This window comes from Miniopterus natalensis, chromosome 10, assembly GCF_054644295.1.
Source record: "Miniopterus natalensis isolate mMinNat1 chromosome 10, mMinNat1.hap1, whole genome shotgun sequence".
NCBI classification, from domain to species: domain Eukaryota; kingdom Metazoa; phylum Chordata; class Mammalia; order Chiroptera; family Miniopteridae; genus Miniopterus; species Miniopterus natalensis.
The window spans coordinates 30,206,486-30,232,332 of record NC_142090.1 but is presented as its reverse complement, the minus strand read 5'-3'; the positions used below and the strand labels follow the sequence as shown (position 1 = coordinate 30,232,332).

General features: G+C 32.4%; 1 protein-coding gene across 1 annotated transcript in view; it reads left to right on the top strand.

Moving 5' to 3' along the window:
- The window catches only part of FOXP2 (forkhead box P2), a 643,835-nt gene that overhangs the window by 458,768 nt on the left and 159,220 nt on the right, over positions 1–25,847 (top strand). The window contains exon 5 of the mRNA XM_087821061.1: positions 23,939–24,028. Within this exon, the coding sequence (XP_087677187.1) occupies positions 23,939–24,028 (90 nt within the window). The remainder of the gene's footprint in view (positions 1–23,938; positions 24,029–25,847) is intronic.

Sequence of the window (25,847 nt, the reverse complement as noted above, 5' to 3'; positions counted from 1 at the left end):
TATTGCTTCTACTCTGTCTAATAAGCAAATATTTTTATTTTCATTTTTATGGGTTTGTAGGCATGAAAATAGTGTCCTTCGAAAAAAAAGGCCATATGTCCATTCTTAACCAAGAATAAAAACAAATTTAGAGTCAATACAATTTATAGGGCTTCAGTTCCCAAATGTTAATACATGAAAATAAAGTAATGGAAAAGCAATTTGAAAGTGATAGTACAGTTCTTACAAATGTACATTTTGATAATTCACACAGTAGGTTAATTATAAAAACACAGAGTTTATTTCTTACTGTAATCTCTATTTAATTCATTTTCCATATTTTTCCATTTTATTTTTCTTAATCTAATAATCTGTACTTTACATTAGTTATTAATTGATTATTTTGAAGCAATTATTTAGAATAATTATTTCTTTCTCTTCTTCTGTCCTACTTACCTTAACAATATTGTCAGCTTATCTCACTTATATTTCTCAAAAGAATGTTGAACCACAATGATAATATCTTGCCTTTTTGTCTGTATTTGTGAAGATGGTACTCTCAGTAACATTTGTAAAGTAAAAGGTTGATATACCACAATTAACCAATAACACAAGTTATTCTGTCTGTCATATTAGTATTATAAATAGTTCCATTATAGTTTACTCACTTTTTAAAGCAAAATCCACTGAAGTCATATAAAATGTTAATAATACATTTTAACTTTATACTTATGCTTTACCTATTAAAACATTGAGAAGATTCTTTATCAGTATTCATTCAAAAGAGAAAAAGTCACACAGAAAAGGTTTTTTCAACAAGACAAGCATCTGGGTGAAACTAAACAAATTATGCAAATGTACAGATGTTTTCCATATATACAATATATGGATACATTTTTCAGGTTTCATCCAGATGTTTGGAATCAGTTGACATCATCATAACCTCTTGGTGACCCCTTTGTTTCCCTATCAGGTAGACAGAGATTAAATGACTTGTTTAAAAGCATTTGATATTGGATAAAAAAAAAAAAAAAAAAAATGTTTAGGACCTCACTCTGTTTTGACATCAGATTTATTTTTCCCACTAGAACAATCTGGACTCAAACTACATTTCTAGAGTAGGCAATTAGTTTGACTGTAATTAATTAGAAATTAACTGATTTATTTTAACTATTAGTTATTTACCTCTCAATTAAAATCATTAGGTTTTTATATACACATGTCCTCAGACACTGTTCTTTCTCTATTCTCCTTTTCTATCTCTTTTTTTGGAGGCAAAAATCTCACTAATTTATTTAATAAACCTTAGATTAATTAAACACGTTCTCATAAATCAAGATTATGGGAGAAAGATTTAAGGAATTAAATTGTTTTCAAACACTTGAACTCATGTAGGAGCACTTTCCCATATAAATTATGTGGTAATTACAAATTTTCTTTCTGTTAATTAAGGCAGGTCAGCAGGACCTCTACTTGGCAACACTTAGCTTAAGTATTCAAGTTGCTATATATACTTCAAATTAATGAAACTGAATTACCTTTAAAATGTTAGTCTTTTCATTATTTTCTGTTATTCTTTGCACTCATTCTTTTCAATTATTTTAATGCAGAGAGGTTTAATTTTAGATACATATTTATGAATTTTAAAAATTATTTTAGTAGTATTTGAATATTAAAGACTATGTGAAGTTAAGGTAATCAACTCTAAACACACACACAAACTTCTTTGCTATCTAATTGATTTCAGAACAAGATGAAAAGCTCTTACAGCCCAGCCGGGCGTGGCTCAGCCGTTGAGCATCGACCTAGGATCCAGGCGATCAGGGTTCGATTCCTGGTCAGGGCACATGCCTGGCTTGTGAGCTTGATCAATGACTCTCTCATCATTGATGTTTCTGTCTCTCTCTCCCTCTCCTTTCCTCTCTCTGAAATCAATAAAGATATATATTTTTTAAAAAAGAAAAGCTCTTACAATCTTGTTACAATTTCTTTTGGGGTCTCCATTTCTACCAGTTTCACTATAGATTAGTTGACAAATAGATATTATCTTACATGCATCTATAGTTAATTGCCTGTGTTCAGAAGGATTCTAGATTTCATCTCTTTGGTGGATAAAATGCTACTAAGGATACGTTTTGTCCATTACGGATAAAGGGAGAGGTTGGAAGAGTACTAACAAGCCTGTCATATGTTTTCACACCATTCCTAAACCTTATTTTGCTTGCTTTTTCCTGAGTATGCTGTTTCCTAATCATGTTTCTATATGTGCTATTTACCATTTATACTTCTTTGAAACACCTTAAAACAACAATGTTTTCCTCTTTGTTATTTCAATTCCCAAATTTTAAAAACTAGCAAAAGAGCTGTTACCAATCATATTAGCACCTACAGCAGTATGTAGCACTTAATAGATGCTCAGTAAATATTTGTTTAGTGAATGAATTAGTATATTGACAAGAAAATGAATATAGTGTTTTGTTTATTCATCTTAAGGAGATGTGAACAATGAGGCTGAGTAATCTACCAGATAACCAAGATCAGTTATCCATGTATGGCTGTGTGAACTTTGGCAAGCTTAAACTATCTTGTCCTAAGTTTTCTGTTTTTGCTTTTATGTTAGAATAATTCTTGCACCTCCAAAATTACTTCATATTTTTAATAAAATTGAGGTCTTAAATAATTATGGTACTATCATATTAATTATATAAATGCACAATTATTTAAACTAAGACAAAACATGGCAGAGAAATAAAAAAGAAACCATGCATTAGTAATACCAAAATGTTAATTCTGAAAAACTGAATCATAAATTACCAAATTTTATTAGTCACTTGTATGTCACCTCTTTGAACAGTTATTTGAGAATTATTTTCACTTGAAAATCATCAAAGTATGTTTTCCCACTTTTCTTTATTGGTATACTTGCATAGAGACAGATTTCTTGTAGATGTTTAAATGTCAGTATTAAAGATTACATAAAATGTTATGATTATTGCAACCTAATTTAAATATTTATAATGTTTCAAAACTTTTATGGATTCAAAGTTATTAGGGCTCCAGGACTCAGATTAGCGCTCACTAGGAATCCATCAAATGAATTAGAAACTTTGAGAAGGTATGTAACCTATAAGTTAAATTAATTGTGGGCTGCAATGTGTGTGCTTGTTGTATGAGTACATAGCTGTGTAGGGTATCTTTTGTGTGTGTGTTTTTATGTATTAGGCCTTTAAACTGTGAAAAGTAGTGTTATTCAGTGATAAAAATATATTTTATGCTGTTATGCTTTACCATCTCTAATGACTACCTATCTCTGAAAATAAATGCTGTTGAAGATGTTTAGAACCCAAAGCAACACTATAAATTGGTTTCTTGGAAAGTAATAGAATCTTGTGAAGTGAGATCCTCACTCTCCCTCACCCCCGCCAAAATGAAACTAAGAACAAACTTGTGCATTAGTTACTAAGGAGCCACTTATTTAATTAAGCAAACTAGAAAATATGTTAAAAGTCCAACCTATTTTCTTTCTTTCCAGAAGTCTAAAATTTTATTAATTTATACTTAAAACTATCTTAGCAAATAAAAGTGGAGCTACTCTGAATAATATTTCAATGATGATGATACATTTATTCATAACTGTGATACTTTCCAGGATGCAGCTTTACCATTTGTACATAGATTGACAATACTCATTTTGACCAAATGTTAAAGTTGAACTGGATCTCAGAACCATAAATATATTTTTCATCTCAAGAATAATGCTTTACTGTTCATTTTATAAATTTATCAGTTAAGAATTATGTTTAGATACAAATAAAGAGGTGTTAAAACTGAGATATAAAATTAGGAAATTAATTTTTCACATAAAATCAAGAAGCCTGAAAGTTATTTGTCAGCACTGATTTGTGTCTGAAAGATGTCACAGTTGAAGTTTTGATAATACTCTTGACTTTTTCCTTATAATCACAAGTTAGCAAGGACTATAAGTCTCAAAACATGTAGGGAGAAAGGAAAGACCGAAGGGCAAAAGAATGCCTATATAAGGAGAGAAAAGATTTTATTGAAGTCTACTGCATGCTTTTGATAATGTCTCATCCATTAGAACTATGACCCATAACTACCCTTAATTTTACAGGAGACAGGGAAATATAGTTTCAACCAGTATACATTTCCTTCTCTAATAAAATCATGTTTCCATCAGAAGGAATAAGGGAGTGGTGTATATTGAATACACAACTAGAAGGCTCTTTCACAGAAATTGATATAACAATTCATTTCACCTAAGTGAAAAGATTAACATTTAGTATTCATTCAACAAAACAGTAATTATCTGCTATATGCCAGAAACTGTTATAAATAAACTGTTAGAAATTTTAAACATAAAACATATTCCTCACCCTCGAGTACACATACATTTTATTGTGTGTAAAACACACATGGAGTTTGGGAGGAGGTAGAAGCCATGCAATGAAGGCTGAGAAGTAGCAACCAGTGTATAGAGTGATAAGAAAAAGGAAGATGGATGAGAACTGGGAAACACTGACATTTAAAAGATGAGCTGAAGAGAAGCAGCTCACAGTTTATTTTTGTACATACCACCTTCCCGTTGCTGTGTCCTGTCTTAAACTTTCATATTTAAAGTATGTAGATGAGACTTGCTGAATGAGATAAACCAAAATGTTCAGCTCAGTGTAATTAAACTGCCCTGCTTATTGGTAGAGACATAGGGTTTTCATTTCCATCATTGATGTGTAATTCTGTTTTTATAACTAAATTCCTGAAGGCCAATGTCTGTTTCATCCAATTAATCTCTGTATGGCAGTACCAACTATTCAATGTTTAAGGCTTGGTAAAGAAAGCAGGGAAATGGGTTGGAAGTGGATGGCAAATGAAAATAGCATAACAAGATAGGAAAGAAGATGCAGTTTAGATGTAACTTTTGCCTCTTTGAAAGGACTCATTTTGTATATTCATAACTTACAAAATTGATTTTATAATTTCAAACTTTTCTTCAAGTTAAGAATTTCTATAGACAAATGTATAGTCTTTTGAACCAAATGTATATAAAAATAGAATAAAAAGCACTTAAAAAATACATACTGACATTTCTCTATGTCTCCTGATGCAAACTGGTTGTGTGCTTGGACAATTAAAAAAAGTTTCTTATCAAAGAAAGAATTCTGCAACAGACGGCTTTTGCATCAATGAGTTTGGAGATGGGGGACAAATAAATTCAGTGGAGACCCAAAGAACAGCCAAATCTTTAAAGAATTTATCAGGCAGCTTTCCTTAGAACATCTATTGTAATGCAGTAGCTGCAAAGTTAAGCTTCAGAGGCTAATGGCTAGACAGTTACTACAAAATAAAATTTTGTTCTTACTAATGGTACATTCAACTCATAATTCACTAGTAAGAGAATATTCCACTGTGGTGTTTACAATTAACTTTTGCTTACATTATTTTTCTCAAGAAAGCCAACATATTCTTTTCTATAAATCTGAGGTTATGTTTAATTGCTAAAATTTCATTGTACATAATCACTTACTTTGTATATATTGTATTTTTTTCACTAATTATTCTTGTAATTAATTTTCAGTAATATGGCATAAAATACTACTTTCTCTCCCTGCAAAGAAACCTTTAAAAACAACAAAATGAAAATGATAAACTGGTATAATAAATTACAGTTTAACCGTATTATATGTTTTTTATTACTCTATCAACTGGAAATTGTTATAACTTAAAGAGTTTGATTTTCTTTGAGTATAATTTGGGTTTTCTTTGATTTTTCAATATCATTGGTCATTAGCTTTATACTTGTTAAAAGCCATGTTCTTAGTGCCTGTTTACAGGCTTTTCCAACTTATTCAAAGACCTTTTCTGTGAATAGAAAGGCACAGACCTTGGTATGAGAGAAGTGTGTTTATGAAAGCTTTCATTGACTACAATGCACTAGTAGGCTGTTCCCTACTTACTAATAGGTTTTGTTTCACATAACCGTTTCTGAGCCCAATGTTTAGAAACAGTAATTCCTGTTCCCATAGGAACAATATTGTGTATGATCCCCCACCAACTTTCAAAAACTTAGGTAACCTTAATGTAACTAAAATAATACTAATGGAGTCTCTGGGTTCTTTTGCCTGAGTCCAGAACTCTGAGGCCCTCTGGACCTGACAATAAAGGGGAGTGAGATAAAAGTGGCTTCATACAAAATTCCCATAAAATACACATACAAGTTTTTTGAAACATGAATGAAAAGAGCTGGTGGCGTCTGATAGAATTCTCTAGGGAGGGTGGAATGGATAAGGAATGAGGTCTTGAAGAAAGGATGTCATCTGTTGAGAAATAAATGGAGAAGAGAATAATGTAAATTGCTTAAAGTCTTAATTTTATTTTTATGTGTACACCTTTAAAATTGGTGGGATAGTGAGAATAATAAAAGAAAAAATTGGAAATCTTGGAATAAATTAATACTATTAACAAACTTTATGACCTTGGTAAATTACTTAACCTTTCTAGGCCTACTTCCACAGTACAATTTGAAGGAATTTAACAAAATATAAAAAAACCCAACAATTTTAGATTTAAAATGTTTGATTGTGCCATAGTAGTATTAATAATGAGTAAAATATGGTGGAAATGGAACCAATGAATGTCAGGTGACATCTTCCCATTTACTATGCATTGTGTAACACATTATATCATTATAATGAATAATAATAGTAGTAATAGTAATAAACATGACTACAATTACTAAGAGCATCAAAATTTTACCCAGTAGAGCAATAGTTTTCAGACTTGGCTAATCATCAAAATCACTTGGGGAGCTTTAAAAAATAATTGACATTCTTAGATCTCACCTCAAATCTAATTAAATCAGAATCTGTGAGAGTGGAGCCCAATAATTTATCTTTATAAAATAGCCTCCTGTGTGATTCTGATGACCATCTGGGTAGGAAACCATTATAGCAGATGTCCTGAGTGAATTGAAATGAGAATTTAGCATGATTTGCAGTTTTTATAACAAAGTTTTTGAATAGAGGAGTCCTCAAATTTGGTTTGTTTTTCACTGTTTTTCACATTCTTTCTGTAGTTTTACTAAACATAAATCCAGAAAGTAAGTGATTTCTTCTTAAAGTTAAATTTCAGCTAAGAAGTTCTAAATTTTGGAATCTGACATTATTTTTTTGCTAAATATTTAGTGGGAATATTCAGTGTTAAATTATTCTTTCTTGTAGATTGTGAGCAAAAGGTATATAACAAATGACAAACAATTCCTTATTTTAAAGCAAAATTGAAGCTAAAATTACTAGGATTTATGCCTAATATGCAAAAATGTTTGTGTCGTTGTGGCTACACCTGAGTGTAAATTTTATCATTTTAACTTGATTTTTAAAAACATCTTCAGGTAACCCAGGTAAAGAACATCTATTATATTTGTATGTCTATACATGTTGTTTTTTCCCCTTTTCATACAGTGTACATAGAATTACAAAATAAATTTAAATATGTATTTTGAAATATAATCATTTCAATCTCTAAGCAAAGGGTTAATACTTCACACAATATTTGTAAGTTAACTCTGTAGTCATCAAGATTCAAATAAATTTGTAATTTAAATATGTTCTTATTTTCCTTGCATATTAAATGATTTTTATATATTTTTCTCATACAGGAATTAACTTTGCAGAAACAGCACTTGACAGTAAAATATTATGCAAATAATACAGTGTAATAAAGGTAGTTTTCCAAAAGTTCACAAAACAGTAACAGCATTTTTGACCCAAAGAGTTTATTAAATTGTAAGAAATTGGAAATTTTGGTGGCTTATCATTTCATTAGTTATTGATATCATTCTTTGGTCTTTGTCCCTATTTCAATCACAGTTGCCTTTCCTACTTTGTGTTATGCTTCTGTTATACCCATGGATCTTCCCTGGTGTCTATCAGTTAACTCATCTTTGCAACACCTTTTCATTTCACAAAAGGTTACTGCCCTATGGATAGGTGTGCTGAAGGTATTCTTTGTTATCCCTTCCATTAAATATGATACAGTTGAAACCTTTAAAAACAGGTTTTTTTAAAAGGAGCACAGGGAAGTAGAACTATCATAGAAATTCAAATTGTGAGGATATAATTTGGTGTGGCAGAGTGAGATGTTGACAAGATCCCCCCGTTTTTACAGTTATTTCCATGGCTATGGAATCACAAGAACGGTCCTGAGTATATATTTTGGATTTGTCTTCCAATTTCAGAATGACTCATTTGTGTATACCAGTGTCCCAGCTGTTGTCGACATTATAATGAACTAGTATTGGACTCAGAAATTGAGTTTCTGCCATAGGATTCTGACAGTGAACATTCTCCTATAACATACGAAAGATAGCAGTAGAAATACCAGGAAACTTCACAATAGCATGTCCCAGGATTCAGGGTAATGGCTTAATTTCAACATAGAGATGATCTGAGCAAGCACAGCTTGTCCCACACTGGTGAGTGGTCTGTTAGGTGCCAGTAAGTAAATGAAGACAATTACAAGAGAGTGCCAAAATGTATCCTCCATGAGAAACTATACGGTTCTTAAATAGATCATTCTGCAATCATAAGAAGTCTCTGTGAGGGGCAACAAAATCTTCCTTCTACAAGAGGTTTAATATCTTTTGAGACACTGGGAGAAGAGTGCCATTTTGAGCAAAGGCCAATTGGGATTTCTCCAAGAATACAAAGCATCTTCCCAGTTTGACCCTCAGAAATAAAGTTTTAATTTCCAGTTTAACGATTCATCTTTCTATAAGCATTTCTTCATGTGCTTCCTTTTTGATAACAAGCCACAATGGTTAATTTAAAGAGGAGAAACATTAAATTGGAAAGCACTTTTCTTAAAAATGTGTAGTTAAACATCTTACTCCTCTGGGCAGAAGCTTTATATATTAAAAAAGGAAACTGCTTTTGAAAGAAACTTTAGCTCACAGTCTGTAACAGGATAAAATAATTGGGGTATTATCCTATGGGAAATTTGCTTTTTAAAATTTTTCTCTAAACTTACAGAAAAAAAAAATTGCTTCTGGAAAGCAGTGGTATTAGTTTTTCATAATTAAAAATTAATTTTTAATTCCATTTTTAAGTTTTTGAGGAAACTCTATACTATTTTCCATAATGAATGTACCAGGCTGCATTCCCACTAGCCCTATACTAGGATTCCCTTTTCTCCACATCCTCACCAGTACTTGCCGTTTGTTGATTTGTTGATGGTAGCCATTCTCACAGGTGTGACCTGATATCTCATTGTTGTTTTAATTTGCATTTCTTTGATGATTAATGACTAAGCATTTTTTCATATGTCTCTTGACCATTTGTATGTTCTCTTTGGAAAAGTGTCTACTTAGGTCCTTTGACCATTTTATAATTGGATTGCTTGTCTTCCTTTCATTAAGTTATTATATAAGTCCTTTATAAGTAGGGAAATTAGGCCCTTATCAGATGTATCGTTGACAAATATGTTCTCCCATACAGTGGGATCACTTTTCATTTTATGGATAGTTTCTTTTGCTCTGCAGAAGCTTTTTAGTTTGATGTTGGACTTATTTTTTATTTCCCTAACCCTAGGAGACAAGTCTGCAAAAATATTGCTACTAGGGATGTCTGAGATTTTGCTTCCTATGGTTTCTTCTAGGATTTTTATGGTTTCATGACTTACATTTAAGTCTTTTGAGTTTATTTTTGCATATGGTATAAGTTGGTGGCATAGTTTCATTTTTTTGCATGTACCTGTACAATTTTCCATATACCATTTATTGAAGATACTGTCTTTACTCCATTGTATGCTCTTGTCACCTTTGTCAAATATTAATTGAGCATAAAGTCTTGGGTTGATTTCTGGGTTCTCAATTCTGTTTCACTGATCTATGTGCTTGTTCTGTGCCACTACTAAGGCAGTTTTGATTACAGTGGCTTTGTAGTATAATTTGATATATAATATTTTGACCCCTCCTACTTTTTTCTTCTTACTCATGATTGTTGTGGCTATTTGGGGTCTTTTTTGGTTCCACATAAATTTTTGGAGTATTTGTTCTAGATCTTTGAAATATATCATTAGTATTTCACTTGAGATTGTGTTGAATCTAAAGATTTCTTTGAGTAGTATGGACATTTTAATTATGTTAATTCTTCCAATCCATGAAAATGGTATATTTATCCATTTGTTTGTATCTTCTATTTCTTCATTCAGTGTCTTGTAGTTTTCCAAGTTCAAGTCTTTTACCTCCTTGGTTAAGTTTATTCCAAGGTATCTTATTTTTTTGGTTGTTTCAATTGTAAATAGAATTGTTTTTTTAGTTTCTCTCTCTGAGAGTTCATTATTGGTGTATAAAAATGGGTGTTAATTTTGTACATTGCCAAATTCATTTATTAAATCTAGTTGATTTTTGGTGTAGTCTTTAGGATTTTCTGTGCACAATATTATGTCATCTGCCAATAATGACAGTGTGCTTCTTCCTTTCCAATTTGGATGCCTTTTATGTTTTCTTCTGGTCTGATTGCTCTGGTTAAGACTTCCAGTACTATGTTGAATAATAGTGGTGAAAGCAGACACCCATGTCTTGTTCCTGTTCTTAGGGGAAATGGTTTTAGTTTTTACCATTAAGTATGATGTTGGCTATAGGTTTATCATATAAATGGCCTTTGTTATTTTGAGGTATGATCCCTCTATTCCCTCTTTGCTGAGAGTTTTTATCAAAAATGGGTATTGGATTTTGTCTAATGCTTTTTCTGCATCTGTTCATATAATAAGTTTTCTGCCATTATTTCTTTAAATAAATTCTCTATCCTTTGCTTATTGTATTCCTCTTCTGGTACACCTATGATGTGAATATTGTTAGATACATTTGTCCCACAGCTCCCTTAAACTGTCCTGCTTTTTTATTTTCTTTTTGCTTCTCTAATTGAGTGACTTTTTTTCTATCCTGACTTCTAATTCACTGATGTAATCATTGGCTTCTCTTAATGTGCTGTTTATTCCTTTCAGTTTATCCTTTATTTCTTTTTTGTCATTCTTCATTTCCGACTGGTTGTCTTTCATAGTTTCTATATGCTTTTCATGCTGTTGAGCCTTCTTGTAATCATTACTCTGAACTCTATATCTGATGAATTGCATATCTCCATTTTACTTAGCTCTTCTGTAGAATTCTCTTGTTCTTTCCTTTGGGGTTTGTTTCTTTGTCTCCCCATTTTGGTTGCCTGTTTGGGTTTGTTTCTCTGTATTAGGTAGATCTGCTATGACTCTCAGTCTTGGTAGGGTGGTCTTATGTAGTAGGTGACCTGTGGTGCCCAGTGGTGCAGTCTCCTTGATCACCAGACCTGGGTCCTCTAAATATGTTCCTTGGGTGCATTACTTCAGCTCTCCTGTTGTAATTCAGCCTTGATTGCTATTGTCTCATTTGTGCATGAGCCCAACCCTCAGTCTGGCTCATAGTGAGGCTCAACCCCCAACACAAAGTGCAGGCTGATGTGCAGGTTCTTACCACATAAGTGGAATTTGCTTCAGCAGGTTTTAAAGCCTGCCAGTATCTCTCTATGGATATACTGCTTGTGGAGCTTTTTGGATCCTCCTCTATTGTCTGAAGCTGGCCACTGGGCTTATTGGTTTTGGACCTCTTCAGAGATTTCCTGGTGCAGGTTAATGTCAGACTCTGTTTGTGACTTACCCTAAGTACCCTCTTTGGAGCTATCAGCGATCCTCAGCTTGTGATGCCCTTTGCTGGAGCTGAGTGCACTTGGAAAGGACCAAGCTGTGCACTATGGTCTACTTTTCTTAGCTCCGGGTCCTGAAGCAGATCAGGCAAGGACTCAAAGTACCAAGATTTCTGTCTGCCTGCAGGCTGATTATTAGTCTCAGTCCTTAATGAGCCTCAGGCTATCATTCACAGCCAGGTGATAAGTGGGTGTCATCACAGAGTGTGATAAGTGGATTTCCAACAGGTGGGTCAATTGCTTCCCCCCTGGCTAAAGCTGCCTGCATGGTAAGGTCTGCCTGAGAAAGATGGCCTCTGCCATATGGGAGAATAGCTCAGCACAGGGACCAAGGCAGCTGTCTTCTGAGCTCTCTCCCCAGAGCCCCCAGCCCTGAATTCTCTTCACACAGCTCTAGTCCACTTTTCCCTCCCTCTGTAGAACCCAAGGTGAGTGGCTGCACAGGAAATTTTGTGCATTGACCCTTTAAGTGAGTGCCTATATTTCCAGCCATCTGTTGCTGGTGGGCAGAAACCCTGCTGCTTTCATGGTCAGATGTTATGTGGGCACCTTTTCCAGTTCTGGTGCTCTGGGCTGGGGAGCAATGTTTGTGGTTTAAGACCCATGACTTCTCAGGAGCAACCCTCTGCAGCTGAGATGTTACTCGGGAACTTCAGCTGCTGCCTGTGGGTTGACCAGCCCTCTTGTACCTCTCCATTTCTTACCAGTCTTTATTTGACCTCCTCTTTATGTCCTTTGTGATAAAGGTTCTCTCCAGCTAGTCTTCAGTTGGTTATTCAGGATGATTTTTCTATATTTTAGTTGTAATTTCAGTTTGTGTGGGGGAGAATATCTGTGTAGCTTTCACTTAATCTGCCTCCATCTTGGAATCCTCATAAGCAAATTCTTAAACTGAATGACAAAAATACCCACATGTGTAGATTCTTTTTTTGTACCTATGCTTTAAAGGCAGATAAGAGAACAATTTCCTTCTCTACTTAAACAATCTGCATAAAATAATTGGAGGACTCTAACTGAAGGTGAGATAAAGTTTTTTTAAAATCAATTATTATTTTTTTATTGTAACTTTAAAAATATATATAGTGGAAAAATCATGGATTAAAAAAATTTAATATAACTTGATAAAGGAAAAGAAGTCTTAATTATGCTAAATTTTAGTGTTGTAGATCACTAGTCAATCCTCCAGAGTCATCTACATAAAGCTTTGAAGAGAACCTACTATGTGCAAGGCACAGTGACTATTTCTGGAAGGAATACAAAGTTTCTTCCCTTCGTATATAAATTACATCTCAACTAGTTGGAATCAGCTAAACTTGTCAAACATTTTACAAGTTTAAAAATGTCTACAGAGACATACTTTTAAATCAAATATCTTTTGAGTGACTAGTGCAAGTTACTGTGCTGTGCATTCTTGGGGACATAAAGATTTTTAGAAACATTTCTGGTCCTTAAGAAGCTAATAGTACTATGTAGTTAAGTTAATTAAATGTATTCACCTAACAAGATTACCAGATGAGTTAGATTTTTTTTAATACAAATGCTGTTTGTGCTAAACCAGGATGCAGAAATTTGCTCTTTGGATTTGGATTTGATATATATATTCAACAAGTGGGTCACTGACCAAACTTTATTGGAGAAATATTTTTTCTCCCAGTCTTCCTAGTCCTAAGTCTCATTGTGGTAGTGGAACAAAACAAAAGAATGAAAACAAAGCAGTAGAGAGATAGTCACCACTAGGAACTTTTTTCTTATCAAGTTATTTTCTATAAGTAAGAAACCTTTCTGGGACCTCCTATCTCTTGTTTCTGTAGCTGTTGTTTTCTACCAAAGGGCACTACTTTTCTAAGTGGGACTTATAAATATTTTATAATGACTTCAATTTACCACTTTATGTGCTGAAAATAATATAGCATAAGCTCCATAATAGCTGGAACATAAATTGAAAAAACCCTGGATCCCTCTCTAAAGTGAACTTGCCCAAGATCTCTAAAATCTGTCTTTGCTAATTAGTTTGAAAATGTATTACACATGCATATATATGTGTTTTATTATTTATGTTCTTAATAACATAGCCTAATATAATCCATTTTAATATAAATAGAGTATTCTTAACTCCATTCAATCAATATTTTTTGAACAGCTGCAGTGAGTCACTAGAAATTTGTCGTCAGTGATTAGTATTTCCTCTCCTCAATGAGTTTTATTTGCTCTTCAGTAAATTTTAAACAGGGAAGAAGGAATTTATTCAGAGTTCATCATTGATAGGTCTGAGGTCATACTGAAACTTTGAATGGTGCTGGGATTAGAACTTGGAATTTCTGAAGCCTCTGGCAACTCTGTAATTTTGTTTCTAAGAACACTCTAAGTTTAGCTTTAGGGGCTTTCCTTCAGAGGTTCTGAACCCACTGTGTCTGCACCTGAACTAATCAAGGACTCTATCTTCTCAAATTGTTTTGTTCTCACCATCTCTTTCCTCCTCTGGGACTAGTTTAGTTAGCTTCTGGGTTACTTAAGCAGAGATTCTCTGCCTCAAGGCCCTTTCCTTTAGACTTGCTGCAGTATTTCTTCCCCTTGGTGCCTGGCAGGGTCATAGTCTTTGCCTCAGGGTTCCTGGCTACAGATTCTCATTCTTGCTGAGGGAAGGGTGAACAGAGAAACAAAGTTTTACACTTTTCTCATCTGTGTCTCAACTGCAGAAAGCTAGAGTATTAACTCTAAAAGCAACTTTTTCTTTGCTTTTTTGGTTTGGCTTTTTCAACAACTTGTTCACTTATTTTTCTTTAGCAGCGGTAAATCTCATCCTTTTGATACATGTTCATAGCCACATGAACATTTTTTCTCACAGGAAAGCAGCCTAAGCCCTTAGGTCACTCTTCTAACTCTCCTATAAAACATAGGCAAAATGACAGATCATTACTCATTAGGATTAAAAAGACATTTCTACTGATGAGATGAATCATATTTACCTTTAAATAAAAAGCTTGGCATAAAAATATCTTGGCAACATTCTGAAACACTTTTTTGGCTAGGATTGCCACATTTAGCAAGCAAAATTACAAATAAATTCAAATTTAACTGGGATCCTGTATTTTATCTGCCAACCCTATGTCTAAATCCATCAGAACATAGTACATATTATTTAATGCTTATCAGCAAATGATATTATTTTGTGTTTGGTTGTTATTAATTATAAGTTAGCATCTTTAATACTGGTTTCTTGTCTGTAACCAACATCATGAATCAAGCACTTAATAATTTCAAAGACAGTATTTTTTAAAAAATATATCTTTATTGATGTCAGAGAGAGGGAGTGAGAAGGAGAGAGAGAGATAGAAACATCAAAGATGAGAGACTCTTCATTGATCGGCTGTCTCCTGCCTGCCCCTGACTGAGGATTGAGCCTGCAACCGGGGCATGTGCCCTGACCAGGAATAGAACCACCATCTCCTGGATCCTAGGTCGATGCTCAACCACTGAGCTATGCCCAGATGGGGAAGACAGTATTTTTTAAGGATAGTAAATTCCCTTTAGTATATAAACTTTTATGTCTAATTCTCCTCATGAAAAATGAGGAAAAATTAAAACAATTTTAATAAGATCTTGGCATTCTTTATGCTGTTTTAGTTGGCGTAATTAGTAATGTCATTTTAGTGACTCAGAATATATTTTGTTTTCTTTATGCCCCAGAAGTTTATTACTTAAGTCTTTTACTGTTAAAAGTTCCTTCAATGATACACTCTTCTTGACTGCCCCTTGTAGAAAGGGCATGACCTTCAAAGTCAGCCAGAGGGTTGTTCAAATATCTTATGCCATTTTAAAGATATGTGGACATATAACCTAAATACTCTGAGCTTCAGTTTAGTCATCTATGATAAAAGAAAGGAGTTTTGGGAATGAAATGAAGTAACATGTCCAGTATTTAGAAATATAGCAGGCATATAATGAGCACTTAATAAGCATTAATTCTCTTTTTCTTCCTTTATGTTTTTGCTTAAACCTCATAGCTACTTTTTGTACTTCCTTTTAATGGAATGCAACACATTTCTGCATTGCACTGTAGTGATATTGAATATACTTTTTATCTTTCTTATTATACTAACAGATCCTTGAGAGCAGGTGATCCCACAGCATAGGGTATGTAGTGTATGTGTATATTCATGCAGTGTGGTGATGGTGACCTGGAGGAAAAGAGGGAGGCGGCTTACCAGTACATTCATATAGTTATAAACTCTTTCACTCAGTCTCAAAGGAGATTAAAATAGAATTTTGTAAAGTATGATAGAACATAAAACTGTTAAGATATCCTTCCTATATAACAGGACATTTTTCTACTTGAATAGATTGTGAAAAACTAAATAAGTATTGAGGTAAACTTTCAGAAATTGCAGTATACTGGGCCCATTAGTTAAAATACATATATCTATTTATCAAAGTCACTGTAAAGATAAAAATCAAGAGTCAATCTCAGTTGACCAGTATTTTATACATGGAAGAGCTTATATCCACTGGATGAACTTTATATAGAATAATTTCAAAAGTCTTCACCTGAAATAATATTGCTTTATATTCTAGCTTTTAAAATATTTTCATTTTCATTATGATGCTCTCCTCTCCACTCATGGTCTCCTATTTTTAGTATCTCCTCATGTCCTCTCAACAAAATGTAGATGTTCCTCAAACTTTGGGCCTTGAGTCTTCTCTCTTCATTTTCTTTATCAGCAATCTAACGCTCTCCCTTTGTCTTAACTATTGTCTAATCTTTTACTTTCAGGAATCCTTTGTGAGCCTGATTACCCTCAATCTAGAGCTCTGCATTATTAGTATACACTAAAGAAAACTCTTGGTTATTCTGCTAGCAGGCAAACAGCATCAACATCTCTCCAAAACCCCTGTAAAGTGGCACAACTCTTTTCCCAGTTATCCTTGACTTAAAATTTTGAAGCCATCATTTATCCCTTCCTAACCTTTACTCCATACCCAGTTACTAAGTCTTGACAGCTATACTTTTACATTCCTTTTTTGATTCTTATGTTCAACTAAAGTGATTCTTATTATCCTTATTATCTCTTACTTGGACAGTCGCACATACCTTTTAATTGATCTTTGTATTTTATATCTTTTCTCACTCTTTATCACTTCTCATTTATCTTTTACAACATGACTTCAGTATTTTCCTGGACTAGGCTTATCCCATAATTTCGAGATTCAGCACTATTTGTTTCTACCTGTTAAATAATATCAAGACCCTTTGCCACTTATTGTTTAGTTATATTCATAATTAGCTCCAACCAACTACCCTTCCCATGATGTTTCACTATCTCCTAAACTGATAACATGCTCTATCCAAGACCAATTATTTTCATTGTTTATGACCCCACATTTTCTTTGCTTCTACTTAACATGGTCAAGTTCTACCATCTCCACAAGATGAACTATTTGGCATATAAGTTCAGCCCAAATATTGTTTCCCTATAAAAAATTTATCTGAGCTCCCCAAATGAAAATACTTTCTTCTACTTATAAATTCCTGAAATGTTTTTAAAATATTTGTATGATCTTTTGATATTAACTAGATATTTCTTAAAGAATGGTAAGCTCTATGTGGGTAAAAACAATGTAATATTACCCCTCTGCCTACACAAGTGTTTAATACTTAGTTCTTTGCTAGGTAGCTAAGACATACTTACAAAAAAGAAATGTTAATTACAAGTAATTTTTGAGATATTTTATTCTTACAGATAATTTTCCAAATGCTACCTCTTTTGTAATCTTACTTTTAAATTACAGGGAAAATCCAGATTACAAGATTTAAATAATAGTTTATTTGTAGATGTTATAATTTATTAGCATGTATTTTCAGTTAATACCTAATATGTCAATTTAAATTATAACAGTAATGAATCTTCAAATCTTATTCAAACAAAAGATGATACTGGCCTCATAATGAGAAAAATATCTGTTAAAGTATTTGAGAAACAAAAAAAAATAAATCCAAAGTATGTTTGTGAAAAATAATAAAGTATTTTGTAGGAGAAAGGGAAATAATAGAGAAAATTCACATAAACGATTGTCATTTATGGAACATTTACCATAATAAAGAGATGTTGTAAAACTATTAATTTTAATAAAATTAGTTCCAATTTTAATAAACTTAGTTACATTTTGTTCTTGGGAATTTTAAAGTTGGGTCAAATTTCTCAATATGTGAACAAGAATAGTATTTAGTATTGCTATAGATTATATTAATTTTCTTTAAAAGTGCTCTATGAGCTATTCATTATCATTAGCAGAATAATGAAGAAAATAGAGATATGAATACCAAGCTACTTAGTATTATTTTCTGCAGCCTATAGAATACCAGCTCTGTTGAAAGAATGTGTTTATCCCATTAAACTGAGTGAATGATTTTAGACATGAAAAACTAAAATCTGTCTTACACATTAGTTAACTCACAGGCTTATTTTGTGGAAAGGTTTCTGAGCTTATCTGAAAGTTTGGAGACATACTGAAATATACTGAGTACTGAGTTTGTCTTTGAACTTTGAGAATTTTGTTAAAACTTCTGAGGATGACTTGAGGATCCATTCCATCACATATTCAATATCTTGATTGTCTCTACTTTAGGTTTACCTCTTGAATGCTAAGCCAAAATAGTCTGACATTTGAATGTTAACTAGGATGATTTACAATGAATTTCTCACTCTTATTATAGTACCATAAAATAAATGATCTTAGCTTCTCAATTTGGCCTCTATAGTGGTTCACAATATAAACACTATATAGCCATACAGTTATTCTTTAACTTTATGTGAAATATACTGTAAAACAAAAATAATTATTTTCAAAAATATTTTCTAGTAATTAGCTTTTCCCCCAACAAATTTAGACTAATTATGTACCAGGCATGATAAAATGAAAGGTCAATAGCTACAGATGCATAATTTCACTCTGATAGGTTGATGTTTGAAAATAGGCTATGACAATTAAGTGATTAATTTTCTTCTATTAAGTAGCATTAGGAGACTTTGATTACATTTATCTGTGTATTCTTTTAGCAGGAACATAGTGTGAGGAAAGACCAAACAGAATAGTAATTCATATCCTTTGTAAAGGATGTGAGTATACTTTTAATAACCACACTTGTGAAAATAATTAGACAATAAAATTCTGATTGAAAACATGTTTTTTTTCAGCATTTAAAGTAACATATTAAAGATGTCATATGAAATTGAAGATGTCAGATGAGAATGAAGAGCAAAATTCTGGATGTCTTGCTGGCAATTTTTTGTTGTTGTTCTGGTGATCTGCAAAGTATATACCTCTTGTCAATGTACAATATACATTCTTGTTTTGCCTGTTACACATAGTAATTTCTTGTATTATATTTCTTCTAACCTTGCTATCTGAAACCAAATATAGGAGATCCATTTGGACTGCATCTATTTTCATAAGAAGCCTAAGCAGCAGTGTTTTCCTGAGATGAATATCAACACCAAATATGCTTCTGAGTGCTTTGTTGTTTATGTTTCAGAAAGATTTTGTGGCCTTCAGCTCTCAAGAATGTGTCATGCTGTGCTGTTTATACATTGAAGATAGTAATGGGTGTAGGTGTCATTTTTCATTTTAATGTCTCAAATACAACAGGCTGATAGGGTAAGCATTCTTATTTTTATAGGGAAAGGTGTGAGTGATGTCTATTTTCCCCCCAAAATATACATATATTTACTTTGAAAAAAAGAAGTTATTTATAAACCCTAGAATACTCAATATTTTTGGTTTAACTGGGTTCTTCTAAGCTATTCTCAAACAATTTTATTTGTATGTTTTTCCAGATTAAAAAAAGTAAAGTTTTCAACGTTCCTTAAGAAGAAAAAATGTACCGATCTGGCTGGTCACAAAGGTTTTTCACTCATTTCTCATAATAGTCTACTTATTAGAATTATTCCTTTTCTATGAGGTTCATAACTAGCATAAAGTTATTACTACTGTAGAAAGGTGATATGCTTGAACTTTACTTTTCTTAAAAATTTTTCTTTATTTGAGATTACGCAGTAACTATTAGGAATGGTGTTTTTAATAAATATTTTAGAGCAAAATGCACTGAATACTGGAAAACATGCATCTCCACACCTTTGCAACCTAACCAAAAAATATATCTTTAATCTATTATATAGCTTTTTATTCTTTTCAAAATATTTAATTTAATCTGATTCCGATTTTGATATGGCCTATCTTAGTTTTCTTTAGCTTTACTATAATTAGATAACTTCATTAAGTAAAGTGCACTCTTAATTTAAAACAAATTTATTTTTAGATAAATTTTAGATAAATTTAGATTGGATGCTTAGAAATTTCTTTCTTGTCCATTTGAATCAGACTTAGACAGTATTAAAGAAAGATTTGTAAACAAACATCTTTTGCCTTTTGTTCTAAATTAATTTTTTCTTGTTGTTTTTGCAGAGGATGATTATCTAAATGCTTAAATAGGTCATATAACTTTATGAATGGTCATGGAATTTAAAATTTCTATTTACCAATTTATGTGGAGATATGATTTTCAAATTAATATTTTATGTAATTTGACACCTAACACCTTATATTGATAAAAATATGTTAGCTCATAATCTTTCATCTTTTGAATAGCTACAATAATAAATTGCAAAGATGAACTAAACATGTCTGAGCAATTGTTAACTGAAATTAAGTCCTAAAATTTTATCCAGAATACTGGAAATAAAAAATGTCATGTGACAGGAGTGCATGATTTGATTCTTGGTCGGGGCACATGCCTGGGTTTCGGGCTCTATGGGTGGGCGTGTGTGTGTGCAGGAGGCAGCCAGCTGATTCATGACTCTCTCTCATCATTGATATCTCTCTCTCTCTCCCTATCCTTTCCTCTCTCTGAAATCAATAAAGACATATTTTTAAAAATGTCATGTGATACCTGCAGTTGGAATGCAAACTGCAAAAGATTTATGCTTAGGAGTTTTTAATCATTCCTGATATCTTGGAATTGTTTGTTTGTTTTGTTCTCCCACCTCTCAGTTTACTATGGCAATCTCTACTGCTGCAGAAAAAAATATCAAAATAAGAAAGATGTTCTTTTTCATAAGCTTTTATATTGAAAGAGTATCCTTGACTATTTTAAAAATAAATATAAATGCATATAAAAACCACATACTTTAAAAGAAGAAGCATGGTGCCCCACTGACATGGCTCAGTGGTTGATCGTGGACCTATGATCCAGGAGGTCATGGTTGGATTCCCAGTCAGGGCACATGCCCGTGTTGCAGGCTCAATCCCCAGTGGAGGACATGCAGGAAGCAGCCATTCAATGACTCTCTCATCATTGATGTTTCTAACTCTATCCTTCTCTCTTCCTCTTTCTGAAATCAATAAAGACATTTTTTTTTTTTTTAAAAAAAAGAACTTACAAAGCAAACGCATGTTTTAGCCAACTATCTTGTTGTATTCTATTATTATCACTCCTTTACCAACAGTGAACATGTATTCATCTGTCTGGATTATATTTTCATGAACTGCAATTCTAATATGTCTAATTTTCTAGTGTCTTTCTATCACCATTGGGCATTACATATTACATTGGGTTACTTGTTTGAGTTGAGCTGAATGAATGTAATGCAGGGTGGTGAAAGAGATAGGGTTTTATGGGTGAAAGAAAAAAGTCTGAGCTTTTGACCAGACTATTACTGCTTTGTGACTTTAATCAAGTTATTGTAGTATTGGTTCTTCAATTACTTGCCTACAAAATGTGAAAACTAGGCTAAACAATTTCTAAGGTTTTTTTCCACCTTTGGAATTTTTCAGGCAAGACTTTAGAGCTCCATCAGGTATTTATAGACTATGCGATGCTATCCAACACAAGAATAGTTGGGACACTTGGCCATAAAAATGATATATATTCTGTAATAGTTGTCCTATTCAAACACAAATTCAAAACATAAAATATTATATTGTAGTTTCCTTTTAAAATTTCTGATAAATGGATATGCCCTCTTGTCATATGTTCTCCTTTACTAGAGTTATATTCGTTGCCATCTAACAGTTCCTTTGACAGAACAAACGATATGGCACACTGGAATGAACTCTGGCCTGGCAGCCTGGAGACTGTGAATAAAGCACAGGCCCCATTTTCCCCAGTTGCTAAAATGAGGGGGTCTGTTTGGGTGATTTCAACTTCAAGATTCTGAACTATCCTCATTAGAATCCTTTAAAAATAGTGACTACAGAATTAAATATAAACTAAATAAGGCTGAATATATGCAAAATAAACTAAGGAACACAAAGGGAAAAACAATTACATGAAAAATATTAGGCAAACTTTGTGTAGATTTTGGCACCAAAAGGGAAAATAGTTGACTGATATTTTGAGACTTTTATGTTGACACAGCCTAAGTCACACTATAGTAATTTCCATTTGAAAAATATTATTTGTAGTTAGTTTTTAAGTTGTGGTTTAAAAAGGAAGTTATGTTATTTGGACTAGCAAATGAAATTTTTAAAACTGAGTTCAGTGATAAAGTGTTTATGGAATTAATTTCTTATTTTTTTTTTTTATTCAAACTGAACTTTATAATAAATTTGTCTAAGTTCACTGGAATGTTTCATCCTTAGAAACATTTAAGATGACTTGTAATTAGTTGAAAATTAAAAAAAGAAAAAAAAGGAAGATTTTTTTGAGTGAGTGTGTTTCCAAAAAGTGTGCTTTACAAACTATGCCAGATCCTGCTATGGGAAGACAAATCAATGTTGTTAGGAGATGGTGCTAGTGCATTCAGTTTGTTTACTTTGGTTTCTATGTCTGCCTGCCTTCTCAGAAAACTTGCTTGGAGCCAGACTGTAGCAGCCCTCCTCTCTGTCTTTTCATAATTGATCAGGGGATGACTGCCTTCCCTGAGGGTTAAGACATGCCAACTTTTTCTGTTTGCTCAGCATCTCAATGCAGTAGTTCAAACATTGTTCACACCAGCTGGCAGTGTAATGCCATATGCACATCTTGTCAAAGCAACTGTTGTCATGGATACTAGAAACTCTCTTAAAAACCAGATCATTGATTCCAATAGAAATTGTACTTTTTTCAGCTTAGAATATTAATTATTATAGAAGAAAAATGATCTAAAATATTTTCCCCATCATTAAAACTTTATCATATATTCTAAAATAGAAAATAACAAAGGAAGGAAGTGATTTATTTTAGTTTCATGTGTTGAAAAATTTCATTAAACTCAGTTGTTGAGAGAAAAAATAAGTTTTTACAGTAGAGGTTCTAATAAAAGTTTTTTTTTAAAATTAGTTTATGCTGTTACCTTTAAAACATCTCAATATGTGGGGTTATTTATGAATAACAAAATATTTATATGTTGTTATGGCACTAGTTTTTATATAAGTTTATATAGTATAATTGCCAAACTGCCTCTCTTCTGGTAAATGGAATGCTTACATTAATTTCTTATGTTAAGTTTTATTTTTCTGAGTAGGAAAGAAACCATACAAATGAATGAAAACATCTATTTTGATTGGTGTTCTCTCACACATAGAAACAAACCTGATTGGTTGAGTGGTAAATTCTTTGTTCTCTGATTTTGCTAAGAATGTAAATGAAAACCACTTAATTTTATTTGGCATTAAAATTGCACTTTATTTCGTCAAAGGAGAGGTTTCTCCTTGAATTTTAATTACAAAAAAAAAGAAAAAAAGTGTTTTAAATCTTTAGTGAAAATCCTTATTAATTCATTTTCAAGATAATCTGATGTTGATTTGTCAAATTTAATTACAGCTTCCGGTAACACTTGAAGTCTACTGCTTTTGCTTCAAAATTGTAATATGAAAATGCAAATTGAATGATAATTTATAAGGGAGTGGGCATTTTAGTTGAACATTGAAAGACAAGTTCCTTGTGGAAATGAGGTTATTGATGCGGTTTGTGATTCTTTCCTTTTTGAGCACTTTAAACAAATTAAACTTTATTTCCTGCAGGTTAAAATCCATCTCTGTGATTTTAAGTAAATTTGTATATGTGTGTTATGTAAATTTTTTCACATTAGAAAAAAAAAAAATTAATGATTTTCTCTAGAAAGGAGGGTTGCATGGGGTTCTTATCCATTGAAGCCTATTATTGCTATTAAACAGGGAATAACTGATCATCAATTTACCTTTAACAAAATGTTTATATGTTGCTCCCTTTTTACTTCTAGGCTCTCCAAGCTGCAAGACAACTTCTCTTACAGCAGCAAACAAGTGGATTAAAATCTCCCAAGAGCAGTGATAAACAGAGACCACTGCAGGTAAGTAACGTATTCCTGTCCTTTGGGTCTTATTTTAAAGCATGTTGTAATGAAAACAGAAGTCCAGACTCAGTAGTATACATACAGGAAATTATTATATTTGCATATGTAGATAATTTCAATTCAAAAAGAAAATTCACTTTATCTTTTTGAAAGAGAAAGAAAGAATTTTCTATTAGCATAGATTTCAAAAGTTTACAAGGTCACTTATTGCAAAAATTATATAGGAACTACATTTGGTATATGTAGGCATAAAGTTTTGTATAAAACTTTCTGAGATTTAAATGGAACTTAATTCACAAACAGGTTAAAATGTGAAATTTCTTTCTTAAAAGCAAATCATGAATAGTAAAATGGTATGGAATAAAACAAAGCAAACTTAGACAACTTTCTGCAATTATATCCAAGTGATAAATGCAGAAAACCTCCCAGTTTGTCAGAAAAACTGAATTCACCAAAGAGTTATTGCTGTTGCTACAGTCATAAAAATACATTCTGGAGTTTGTTGTGCTTACTCACTATGTTTGTCCTGTTGAACTGATAGTACATTTGTCTTTTAAAATAACTTTTTGTTATATGATATAACCATTGTTTTATATAGCCTTTAACAGAAATATATAGGACATTTTCTCCAAGAAAGAAACATTTTTAGGGTGTATTTTAGAAATATTTGGAAGACATCTAGAGTTGCATAAAACATCTTTCAAAATGTTTATCAGTTCTGTTGGAAGATAAGCCATGTTTTTTAAAAATCATGTTATATGCACCTCTAATAAGGAGAGCTTAGTTTTTTAAAAAAAGTAAATATCTTTCTTGTTGCTTTAACAAAACTATTTTGAAAAATTTTATGGCCTAGCTGTCTGTTTTCATTTTTAGGTGTACTCCCAGATGTTAGTAACTAAGTCTTACATGATGGCCTTCTGAAACTTAGTTTGTATGACAGAGAATTATAAGCTACTGATATACACAATCCAGAAACTACTTATTACCTAAAAACTGGATTAAATTTATGGTCCCTAGATAGGTTTGAGATGAGAATATATTTTCTTGGGAACAAACCCATTTTGAGGGAGTGGGTGGGAAGAAAGGGGAATTGAGGATAAAGAATGTGTTTTAACAGGGTAAAGTACAGATGTCTGCCATGATTGCAAGTGAGTTATATTGAATCAGCCTGAATTTAAGATCCATCTTAATTTTTTCTCTTTTAAAATAAATTTCACATTATTTTGTTTTAACTAATCAGTAATTCCGTAGTGAGACATTTTACTTACCATCATATACTTCCCTAAGTAATAACAGTGATTTGAGCATTTCCATTGAGCTATCTGATTCCATGAGAGCCTCTTCACATATTTACATGACAGAAAATTTTACATGGAAGTTACGGAAGATAGCAGATGAAATGTTTATCTTCACTATGGCTTCAAACTGGGAATTTTGCTTTCTTGTTGGTATAGCAAAGGAGATTTAGATGCTGGCAGCATAAGCCAAAGGTAGGAAAGAGTTTACTGCTTTTAATATCTGAGACTATATATTGTCTTAATTCTATTTTATTATGTCTCTTGACAAATTAGACCAAGTAGTTGTATCTTCCTCTCCAAAGCTAAGTCTGGTAGAAGTTTCTTTATTGATGGTTACCAGAATATCTCTGGAAAGAATATCTAGGCTTAAGTTTTTCTACTTGTTCTTTCTGTTATATTGGAAGGCAAAATTTGATACTTTGTTTAAATGAAATATACATACTTTTCTTGGAAAACACACACAATAATATGAGAATAGTAACTCTAAAGTGAGAAATTGTTACTCATGTACCAAAAAT